Raw genomic sequence first — 12,036 nt, forward strand, 5'->3', positions numbered from 1 at the left:
TAGTAACTCTGTAACACTTAAGACTCAACAGATATTTTTAAAAGAGCAGCACAGGTCAAGATTTTACGGACTTTTTTTTTTTCAAAAACCTTTCACGCACAGTGAAAGGCACAGCACTTAACTGCAATGAGCTTTGACACATATATTTCCCTGTGTAACCAACACCCCAATCAAGATACAGAATATTTCCACCCCAGGAAATTCCCTTGTATCTCTTTCCAGTTACTTTCCACACCTCCCTTTTCAACAGTGCAGCTGCCCCTGGTCTGGTTTTTTATCATAGATTGGTTTTGCCTATTCTCAAATTTCAAATAGGTGAGATCATGCAGTATATACATGTCTGAAGAGACCTAGCTAAACCTTTATGATAAAAAGTCAAGCCAACATCTCAGATGTAAGAAGTAAAACTTAATTTCAAGTTTAATGTAAAAAAAATATATAGAATTTATACAGAACCTGGGAGGACGATTCATGATTGGAGTACAGATGCAATAAAATACTACCAAACCCCAAATATTTCACCTGCCCAACAGCATCCTGGTAAGAGTTCTTCCCTTTAAACCATTTTCTTCCATTTCTCTCATTCTCAACCAGATAGTACCTGGTGCACTGTGCTCTAATAAATACATATCCATAACAATTAGGATTTATATTAAAGATTTAGGAGTGATTGTTAATATCGGTAAATAGTCTTTGCTGTTTAAGGTTTATAATCACAGGTTTTTTTGTTTGTTTTGTCTTTTTAGAGACAGAGAGCAAGCAAGAGCACGAGCAGGGAGAGAGGCAGGGGGGTCGGGGGGAGAGAACCTTAAGCAGGCTCCGCACAGAGTCCAACGGGGGGCTCTATCCCATGACCCTGAGATCATGACCTGAGCTGCAACCAAGAGTTAGACGCCCCGCTGACTGAGCCACGCAGGCGCCCCAATCATGGGATTCTTTATCATAGTATGTTCTGTTAACATATCTAAAATGAACTTGACATTGCCACTGAGTCAGCTGGAGGACGGAGGAGGAAGGTACCAGTGATAGTCACAGAGCAGTCAGAATAGCCTTTACCCAGACTGTGCGGGTATGTGTGTGCGTGTGTGTGCCTGGGGAGCAAGAGTGTGTGCTGTGGCGGGGGATGGTGGTGACAACCAGCTCCCTGTGCATACAGCCTGTCCACCCCGTACCTCCAGTGCTTCTGAATCCACAGGCGTCAGCTGGGCAACGCTGGCATAGATCTCCACTGCTTTCTCTCCCGCCCTTTTGGCCTCTTCATGGACTCGGGCGGCCTGCTTCTCCAGATCCTGGGAGATGTTCTTCGCTTGTTCGTATCTAAGGAACAAAAGATGTGATTGAGTGAAAAACTTAGTTGCTTCTGGCATCTCCATGTCAACTGCATTCATTCTAGTTCAAATCACTACAACAGAGTTTCTAAAACTTCAAAGAAAATGCTATTTTATTTTGAAGTGTATTTCTTTTGAGAGAGTGTGTGTGTACAGGGAAGGGGCAGAGAGAGAGAGAGAGAGGGTGAGAGAATACCAAGCAGGTTCCGCCCTGTCAGCGTGCTCTCACAAACTCTGAGACCATGACCTGAGCCGAAATCAAGAGTCGGATGCTTAACCGACGGAGCCACCCAGGCGCCACGAGCAAATGCTATTTTAAAATGCTATTATTTAAAACCAACACAGCTTAAATTTATATTTTATCTCATCACTTCTATTTATACCATATGGCTTACCACATATTTTCTTACTTTGGACACCTCCTAAACATTTGTAGCTCAAGTATATTTTCTCTACTTACTCTATGATACGTTCTCTCTTCTTTTTAGAATTTTAAGTATCATGGCTAATCTTGTTGCCTTTCTCTGTAGTTACAGGAATTGGATCAAATAAAATCTCTGTGGCTCTACAGCCCCGCTCTAATTACGGCACCATTTTAAAGCATGATTAACAAAAGAACTCTTACTGCATGAATGCATGCCCTGAATCCATCGGCATTTCATTTTTCATTGACATGGTGCCGCTTACAGGAACAACTGAAAGGCCAGAAGCCACTTTTAAATGACACTCACTTTCGATTAAGCTCCTCAATCTCCAGTGCTGTTTGATTCTCTCCCGCCAGTGTTCTCAGAAGCAGATCATATGCCTCAGTTGATGTCTCATTAGCTGTCTTTGCCACTCTTACAATATCGTCAGCTTCTTGTTTATGGCTGTGTAAAGTAAAAGAAACAAATAAACCACAAAACAGAACTATTTAATCGAGAAAGAGGCAGAATGCTTCCCTTATTATATATACATATGCTGATGTGGGCAGAGCTCTATAAACACTGGAAAAATCTTACACATTTGGAATTTTGCAAAGTTTACAATAGCATTCAACAATCTGAGGAAATGATATTTTCCAAACAATATTTTCCTATAACGTTTATGGAGGCAAATGTTTACATGTCTTCAAAAAATTACTTCTAAATATAATTAAGAATAATTTATAAAACCACATATGCTTCCAAGGACTCATTTATCTAGTCATAAGCACAAACCTCAGAGCTAACGTTTAATCCTTACTCTGGTTCAGTTACGATATAGTTCTGAAACAGCTTTGGCTATTCAGATTGTGCACAGGTAACCTAATTACTGACCAGGCGAAGCCACCCAACACCCAATGGAAAGAAACATGTCAACAGGGAATCCACCCAAATAATAGAAATTTCAGCCAGGTAACTCGTAAGACTGTCAGCCCTAAAATTTCTATTACAGTGTCATACTGTTGTATGTGGTCACTCCTTTTTGGTCTGATAAGCTTTCTTTCAAAATTCCCATAGGAAAGACACTAGAATTATTTTATCTTCAAGATCTAATTTTCTTAGGACTTTTCCATATGTTTTCAGCTGTCATCTTTTAATCAGAAAATCTAGCTATGAAACCATGAATGGTCCATGAACTAAATGGCACAGCTCACACATTTACTTTTACAAAGAATAAAAGGAGAGCATGTGCTAAAGCAAGAAGCCGAAGTAATTGCTTTGAACAATAAGGTTAAAATTCTAACGCTGGGCTTACTTCAGCACCCACACCCATGAGGTCTATAAGCTGCTCTGCAATGAATTCGACACACTTATTGAGTACTTACTATATCCTCGACATGGGTTTAAGCGCAGTAACTTTGGCAGTGAACAAAACACAAAAAGGGCTGCCTTCTTGAAGCCTACATTCTAGCAACTTGTTTAACAGATATTTTTCAATGTAAGCTCTCCTACAACTTAAAGTTTTCCTAAGAAACTACCTTCCATTTAATAATAATTAAAAAAATCAGGAATGACATGGTCTGTTTTCTTGGGCTGATTTTCAAATGTACTATGCGTTAGTAAAGGTTTTCTATTAAAATCTGAGAGTTAATTCAATTAAGCTTCTTAGCTACCAACTTAAAGGGTCTGAAATTAAAAGTCTAAAAATGTTCTGGTTTTCTTTGAGATGTGCAAACATAATTTCCCTCAAAGCATCATATTCAAAGTAAATATTCTAATTTCAAAGGAAAGAGTACACATAGCTGATGATATTTCAGAAAAGGGCAAACTTTGTCAAAGTGGGTTATGTGAAAAGTGTCTGTGGGCAAAGGAGGGACAGTGAGTACACACTGTAAGGAAAGTTCTAGCTTAACCATGAAAACACAGGGATCTGGAGGTTACCGTTCAGCAAGCTTTCGTGCCTCTTCTGCCAAAAGAGTCATGTTGTTTGGGTCCCCTGTAGACTCTGGCTGAGTGACTGACTAAAGAAGAAATAAACAAAGCACTAATCTCAAAGGACTGAATTATTTAAATTTAATAAAGCAAGTGTCAAAACCAGATGTATCAGTATTATTTACCAGAAAGAATGTCTCATTAATTTAAAGATCTTTGCTTATTATTAGCTTCGTTGGCTATAGATTACTATTTCTGTTTTCATCAAAGGATAAAGGAAGTTTAAACTGCCTAGTGCCACAGAAGGAACAAAGCTAGAGAAAGGACTCAGATGTCCTTTGTTTTTTATCCAGCTGGTGATAACTACTTAACGACAACTATGAGCAATGTGGCTTTTTTGCTCCATGTTTAGAGACAAAAAGACACAACAAGTCAATTTAGCATTCACCAGACAGTACCAGACTTGCTACAAAATTACCAGGGGACTCCTACAACCCAACCTCAGACCTTTCCAATCACTCACCACATTGGCAACAGCAATCTTTGCTTTCTCAAGTTCTCGGGTCGCGATTTCAATCAACTGCTCCGTACTTTCTACCCTGGCACGTGCTTGCTCAGCCAAGTTTCCAGTCTCTTCAATGGTGTTCCGGATATTCTGTAAACGGCTAATTTGGCTGGATAAGGTGTTATTCAATCTCTGAAGGCGATCTATCAAATTCTGGTCTATATCTGCAATGGCATTGCAGAAAAAAGGCCATAAATTATCTGAAGCAAGGGACATATCTTACGTGAAGTCCAAGGCAAAACTTTATTCTCCCAAACACGGATCTTTCTGATAAGCTTTCCTTAAGCCTATCAGCAGGCCTGGTCAGTCTTTACTGTGCCCAGGCGTACCTCCATCGTTATCTTTATAAAACTGTCTCCAACTGTGTGTTTGTCCCACTTGACTGTGAGCTTCTCTTTCTTACTCATCACTATATCCCCAGCCTTACACAGTGATTAGCAAAACGGAGACACCCAAGAAATGTCTGACGAAGGAAAGCTCTTGATATTCCAGTACATGCCAGATTTAGTCATAAAAATATAACGTTATTAAAAGCACTGCCAGTTCTGAGTGCTGGATATTTTTCTAAACTAGGAAAAAATCAGGTTCAAAACAGATGTTGAAGTGTGGCAGATTAAATTCATTTTGTGTTTTAGGGGTGCCTGGGTGGCTCAGTCGGTTAAGCATCCAACTCTTGATTTCAGCTCATGTTACGATCTCATGGTCCATGAGGTCCCGTGTCAGACTCTGTGCTAACCATGCAGGGCCTGCTTTGGATTCTGTGTCTCCCTCTCTCTCTGCCCCCTATCCTACTTGCTCTGTCTCAAAATAAACATGAAAAAAATTAAAAAATAAATTCATTTTGTACTTTAAGCTAGATATAGACTTAAATGCTGCCGCCTCCCACCCTCTGGAATATCCACGTCATTTCTTTCATACTGACTTCTGCTTCTGAATAGTTCTTCAAATTGTTCTTTTTTTTTTTTTTTGAAAAATTTTTTTTAATGTTTTATTTATTTCTAGGAGAGAGAGAGAGACAGCGTGAGCAGGGGAGGGTCAGAGAGAGAGGGAGTCACAGACTGAAACAGGCTCCAGGCTCTGAGCTGGCAGTCAGCACAGAGCCCAACGCGGGGCTCGAACCCACGAACGGCGAGATCATGACCTAAGTGAAAGTTGGACGCACAACCGACTAAGCCACCCAGGCGCCCCTTCAAATTGTTCTTTTTAAATTATGCCCATTCAACCTCAATTGCATACCTGGGTCCTAATAAATCAAAAGAAATATAAGCCCATGCAAATAGATTCTGTCACTGTCAAAATTCGCACATGTCATGAGATTATACTAATATACAAGAACCTTAACTAAGTCCTACTCAAAATTGACCAGTTCTTATTTCAACATGATGCTCAGAGTGGGCATCTAAATTCTCCAAGGAATGTGAAGAAGAGAGATCATGGTTAAGATCAGTAAAGATGAATACAGATTTGGAAAACAGCAACTTGTAAGCAGGGTCACCAAATACACGTGCAAAGTTGGTGTGGTGCAAAGCTCTTGCCTAACTATAGACAAGCAGGTGACTTTGCTTGAATGATTAAACATTCTTTAGTAATCTAAAGATTTTTAGGAAAATAACGAAAGACAAAAAAGTGCTGAAATAGTAGAAAATAATTTTGACTTAGGAAGCACAAGCAGCCAATGAAGTTACAAAAGCCCCTTCCCTTTAGATCTTCAGGAATGTGACAGATGCCAATCTCTCTGGCCAGCTCATTAGAGAAACAACAGTAACAACAGTAACTGAAAAGGGAATAGATAATCCAACTGGTAGGATCACTTCAAATGCCTTCAAATTGCAAAATCTAGTTGCACCATATAATTTCCTTTTAAAGCTGCAGAATAAACACAAGTTTAAACTACAAATAAATACTCAGGGATGGTTTGAAAGGATAAATCATTGTGAAGATAGTCTTGTTCTTGGCTAGTTTGAACCTAAGTAGGAAAGGTCAGCCAGGAACTCCGTGAATCAAGCTTTAGTGGGAGCAGACTTTAACCCTAGCCTCGCTATGATGCTCCCCAAGCCAGGAGAAGCAGCAGCCCATTATGTTCCTGCCTTGTCAGTGGCTCAAGGAGAGGTATGATGGCCATGGCTTCTGTCAAAGCTTCTGTCCAATGGGATCATCTGCTCGAATAGAGGAAAGGAGGGTAGTCTAGGCCAGAGGAAGCTAGGCCTAGCTGGGGCTGCACCAAGATGTGGAACAATGCTGGCTGACCTCCCTTTCTTGCCTCTTGACTGCTCCCATGTGCTCCTGGTGCTGGCACCGCATATCTCCAGTGGACTGATCAACAGTTAATGATAACTCTGCTTTTAATTCTTCAGGGAGTATGGCAGGACAGGTGTGAATTTGTTGTTCCAAGAGAATACATTACAGGAAAAATGTGTGCCAAAAGGTTTTGCCAACAAATGAACATACTAAAAACACACAGAAAAGGAATAAACAGAACAGGAATCATGTAAATTCTTCTTATTCTATGTTTAACATTTAAGATGTACCAACGACACAGCACACGACTAAAGTTAACATGCACTATTGACCTCTTTTTTTGAAAGAGAGAGGGAGAGAGAAAGCGCTTGAGCATGAGCAGGGGAGGGACAGAGAAAGAAAGAGAAAGAGAGAGAGAGAGAGAGAGAAATTGAGAGAGAAACCTAACCAGGTTCCACACTGCCAGCACGAAGCCCAACCTGGGGCTTGAACTCACAAACTGTGAGATCTTGACATGAGCTGAAACCAAGAGTTGAATGCTTAATGGACCGTGCCACCCAGGTGCCTCAACCTCTTATCTTACTTTTAAATTTCTAAAAGTTTACCTCATAGAACAATTTCTGGACTCTCATATAAAAATTCAACAAACTGGCCAAAACCAGATGCATCTAATTACTTCACTAATTTTATAAAATCAAAATCATATATATTAGGGATATCTACAATAAGAAATAAGGACTACATTTAGTTTCTCTTGGCCTGTACTCTGATAGGAAGATTCTCTAACTTTAAATGGGTAGATTCATAAACTCAATGAAGAAGTCAATCACTGTGGTTCCAAGTGTACTAATGTTAATGCACATTTACTCTGAGAATATGTGAACATCTGTATCTCCATGGTGGGATGCTTCTAGACAAAAGTGACCTCAGCCAGATAGGGGTCTATCACCTACTTTGATAGAAGGAGCAGTGTCTTATTTATCATCTTTTCATTATTGGTATTTAACACTATGCCTGGTATACTATAGGCACTCAGTTAAACGTAGAAAAGGATTTGTCCAAATTTAGAAAAAAGTTTAATTCAGAGTAAGAAATAAAAATAAAACAGAGGGGCCTGGGTGGCTCAGAGAGGTGGGCTTCTCCCTTCAGCTCAGGTCATGGTCTCACGGTTCTGGGTTCAAGCCCCGTGTTGGGCTCTGTGCTGACAGCTCAGAGCTTGGACCCTGCTTCGGATTCTGTATCTCCCTCTCTCTGCCCCTCCCCAGCTTGTACTCTGTCTTGATCTCTCAAAAATTAATAAAGACTAAAAAAATATTTTTAAATATTGAAGTGATTTTAAAAGTAAATTACTTAAAGTAACTTTTTCTTTCAAAGTTTTAAAAACTCAACTTCCTTTAAAGTCAATAAAGTATTTTAAAATAGTTTACTAAATCTTAAACCAACTCCTTCTCTGCTTATGATCAGATAAGCTGATAGAATCAGCTTATATCATAACATGATACAGAAAATGTACAGAGAAGTGACATAGTTGCAAAGGACATTAAATATACACATAGTATAAAATATACTTTTACATGATGTTATTAGCACATTTGTTCATTTATTAAACAGAAGAATCAATCCTTGAAGACTACTTTTTCCTTACGAGGGTCCTTTCTGAGGAAATAAAGCAGTGCATAAAATAATAACTCACTAGTTCACATTTTCAACTTAAAATAATGTGCATCCAAAATGCATACCTTTCATGATTTTTAAAAACTGTTTTTTTAAAACAATTTGTAACAGAACAGATTTACAAACCACTTGGAATTTTAACATCTAATAGTTTCTGATATGCTGGGAGAATTGTTTTTGCTTGCTGTATCTGTAAAACATTAAGTTGACAAGTGCTTGTATTTTCACAAATTGTTCAAGAAAATTCATATTCTACAAATAGTTTAAGAAATTGAGAATTTTATAAAGCTGTACTAATTAACCTTGAACTAGCAGCCAGGTCTAAAGACTGGGCCACCCGGCAGAAGTTACCCACTTTTTAACATGTATACCTTTGACTTCCTGGGCCTCTCGAAGGAGGTCCATAACTTCTCTCTCTGCTTCCTTTAGTCTGTCCTCAAAGGCTTGATCCGTCACTACCTCTTCCCCAGTTCCCAGGTTTGCTATGAGATTCTCTAATTCCTGGAGTTTCATTCGATGATCAGCAACCTGAACGTGATAAAGGAAGGAAAGGGAAAGGTAGAATATGCAGAGAACCCAGCTGTACTTCCTGCAGGAATAATCATTGAGGGGGTGCACTATTCATGTGCAGAACTACATACTTCACGTATGTGTACTTTTGAACAGATAACACAGGTAGTTTTTCTTTATTGCTCCAGCTTCTGGAAAAAAACTATCTATTCCTTTGACCTTAAACACTACATGTGGACCATTCTCTAGTTCTGACCTCTCCCTTGTATTTTAGATTTTTTTCCTGATACCTCCACCTGGCTCTCTGATAGGTATCTCTCAATTCAACATCTAAAAATATACTCTTGATTTTCTTCTCTTAAATCTGCTCTCTCTGAGCCATCTCCATCTCAGTAAACAATGCCTCCAGCTACCTTAAGCAAAAAATCCAAGATGCTTCCTTGATTCTTCTCTTTCCCTGTCCTTCCCCCTTCTAACGCCCCGCCCCCAGACTCACACACTTATCCAATTCAATCCAGGCTTCCCTTTCTGCCCCACTCCTAACCCATCATTCTTCACATAACAGTCAGCGTGTTCTTCTTAAAATATAACCTGGATTTCCTAGCTTAAAGCTCTTGCACTCTCCCTGGATCTGGAATAAAACCTAAATTCCTTACTATGGTTGACATGGTGCAACATGAGCTATGTCTACCAACCTCTCCAGTCTTCTCACAAACTGCTCCTCCTCATTCCGGAGGTCCCGGACCATCTCCACCTTTGAGGCCCATGTATCCCACATTCCCTCTGCCTGGAACAGCCTACCTATCACTTCTCATTCAACTTATTACCTCTTACTCTTCAGATCTCACCTTAGATAAGTTTCCTTGGAGAGGCCTTATCAAAAGTAGTTCCTCCAGTTATTCTCTGTACTCATTCTGGTGCTTATCTTAGTTAGTACTTCTTTTTTTTAAATTTTTATTATTTGTCTCCCAACTGGAACGTAAGTCTTGGAGGACAGGGACCATGTCCACCTTGTTTGCCATCTGTTCTCCAAAGCTAAGTGCACATGAAGCACCCATTCAGTGTTTGCTGAGTGAGTGAATGGATGAACGAGGGAATGCATGGTGGACAGCTTACCTTATCCTTTACCAGCCGGTAACACGCTGGACACTCCTGGCAGCCAGGCCGAGATCGATTGTAGAAATAGTTCTCTTCACACTGGTCACAGCGATTCCCCACAAAACCTTCTCTGCATTCACAGCGACCACTGTCTTTGCACTGGAGTGAAAGAGATCCCTCAGGATGACAGTCACACGCTGTGGAATAAAGGGAAAAGAGTGCATGACAGGGAAAAGAAGGAAGTGTATTTCCTTCTAATTCAGAATGATATCAATAACGCTGACTGTACTAGCATTGTGAGCAGATATTTTAAAACTGGGCCAAATGATGAGAATTTGAATGGTTAAGTCTGCTTAGCAGAGAAAACAGAACTTTTTAAAGCAAAACTGAGTTTTAAAGTAAAATGTACGTCCCTTGGCAGGGGCGTAATTTATGTTACTTAATAATTATAGAAATTAGTCTAGTGAACTAGTCAGTGCCCTTATATGCACTTCAAGCATTTTTCTCTACCTTCATCTCTCTGCTGTTTAATGCTTCTCTCACTAAAGAAACAGAAAACCCAAATGCTAATATTCATTTTGCATTATTTTATAGTTTGTTTGCTTGCTTTGTTCTCTGAACTGGGTCAATGATTTATGCTACATTCCACAGGGGAAATGAAGGAATTCAAAAAGCAAAGCACCAAACTGTTCTGAGGCCTAATTCCAGGCAAGTGTTTATGCCAAGGAGAAGCAGGTGTTTAGATGTAAGCGAATCAAAAGGGCCCCAAGGGTGGGAAGGAGCTGCAGCCAGTGAGTCCACCAACAACTGTGAGCAGAGTCTCTGTTCTCAGAATGTGAGCACTAAAAATATTTCCTTAAGCACAGTGGGAAAGCCCAGTAATCAAAGGAAGACTCTCCTCGTTAAGACAAAAGACTGGAAAAAGACTCAGAAACGCCATAGAAGAAGGTGTAAGTAAGGGGGCCGCAAAGGAACCCGAGATGCTCTCAATCTCCAGAGTATGGGACGAGGCTAATACTCATGGACTAGGGTATCCGTGACGGCTTAGGTACCGCCCTGACTGCAAGCCGCGGGGCCAGGCGGTTCTGACTGGAAGTAGGAAAGGCTTCGAGTTCTATGGTCTCGACAGTCCTTACGTTTGCAGCCTTCGGGGCCAAACCCGAAGTGGTTGACCTCACAGCGCTCGCAGTGCTGACCGGTGACGCCAGGCTGGCACTCACACTGGCCAGTGCGGATGTCACACTGTCCATTGGTGGAACCCAAAGCATGGCAGTCACACCTGAAAATGAACACGACGTTTCTCAGGTAAGAAAAACAGACTCTGGGCAAACCTCCCCCTCACATCCTTGCAGCACAGAACTGATGTAACTTGTATTAGAAAACAGAATGTAAAGGGCTGTTAAGACAAAATGTTATGGGTTATTAAGCACCTGAGGTTCAAGTAATTTTCATGAGTTCTACTAAGAACCTCTTTTTCTAACTCACTCACAAACATGATTATTCCACTGCTGAAACTGCTACAAGGTGGCTCTCCGACCCGGCACCGCATACGTGCTGACCAGGAGCTTTGAAAAGAGCAATTCCCAGGCTGTAAGCCCTAGAGGGTCTGACTCAAAGTGCCTCAGAAAGCACCTTGTGATCTGTCATTTTCTAACTGTTGCTCAGGTGATTCTGACACAACTGGGGCAGCTTCCTTCCACTCTTTTCTCCCATTAGCTTAATCACAACTGTCCAGGATCACCGCTAAGGATACCCTGCCTGAACTGGGCACTCAACTCCTGAACAGAATCCAGGCTACAGCTATCTACGGCTCACAAAAATCTACCTCTCACAATTAAGGCAGCAAAGGTCGCTTCCAGCAAAGGCACCTGGCGTCTCACCTCTCGCAGCCTTGCCCGCTCTGCAGGTTGTAGAAGCCGGGGTCGCAGGCCCCGCAGTCCCGGCCAGTCACATGGGGCAGACACTCGCACTGCCCGGTCACAGGGTTACAGCTGCTCTGCTGCTTCACAGTTCCGTAGGGACTGCAGTTGCAGGCTAAGGGGAAGCGGAGACAGCAAAGCAGGCAAATCACCCGGGAGAAGCACTAGAACGTAAACAATATGACCAGACTCTTTCTACTTAAGTTGAACCAGTACAGTGGCCACTAGTGACCTGCGGGTACTGAGCAGGTCAGTATGGGGCTGGTGTTGAGATGTGCTGTGAATGTGATACATGTTCTAGATTTTAAAGACGTGATGTGGGGAGAAAAAACATATATCTCGATTTTTAGTTGATTACTCACTGAAAC

The 12,036-nt window shown here is 41.0% G+C and overlaps 1 protein-coding gene across 1 annotated transcript in view; it reads right to left on the reverse strand.

The window, feature by feature from the left end:
- LAMC1 (laminin subunit gamma 1) overlaps positions 1-12,036 on the reverse strand; it is a 126,542-nt gene that overhangs the window by 10,268 nt on the left and 104,238 nt on the right. The window contains exons 15-22 of the mRNA XM_039252980.1: positions 11,630-11,783; positions 10,886-11,028; positions 9,768-9,946; positions 8,513-8,669; positions 4,188-4,393; positions 3,674-3,753; positions 2,060-2,197; positions 1,173-1,317 (exon numbers count right to left, since the gene is read on the reverse strand). Of these exons, the coding sequence (XP_039108911.1) occupies positions 1,173-1,317; positions 2,060-2,197; positions 3,674-3,753; positions 4,188-4,393; positions 8,513-8,669; positions 9,768-9,946; positions 10,886-11,028; positions 11,630-11,783 (1,202 nt within the window). The remainder of the gene's footprint in view (positions 1-1,172; positions 1,318-2,059; positions 2,198-3,673; positions 3,754-4,187; positions 4,394-8,512; positions 8,670-9,767; positions 9,947-10,885; positions 11,029-11,629; positions 11,784-12,036) is intronic.

Source organism: Hyaena hyaena, unplaced genomic scaffold (genome assembly GCF_003009895.1).
Source record: "Hyaena hyaena isolate Hyena2069 unplaced genomic scaffold, ASM300989v1 scaffold_439, whole genome shotgun sequence".
Taxonomy (NCBI): domain Eukaryota; kingdom Metazoa; phylum Chordata; class Mammalia; order Carnivora; family Hyaenidae; genus Hyaena; species Hyaena hyaena.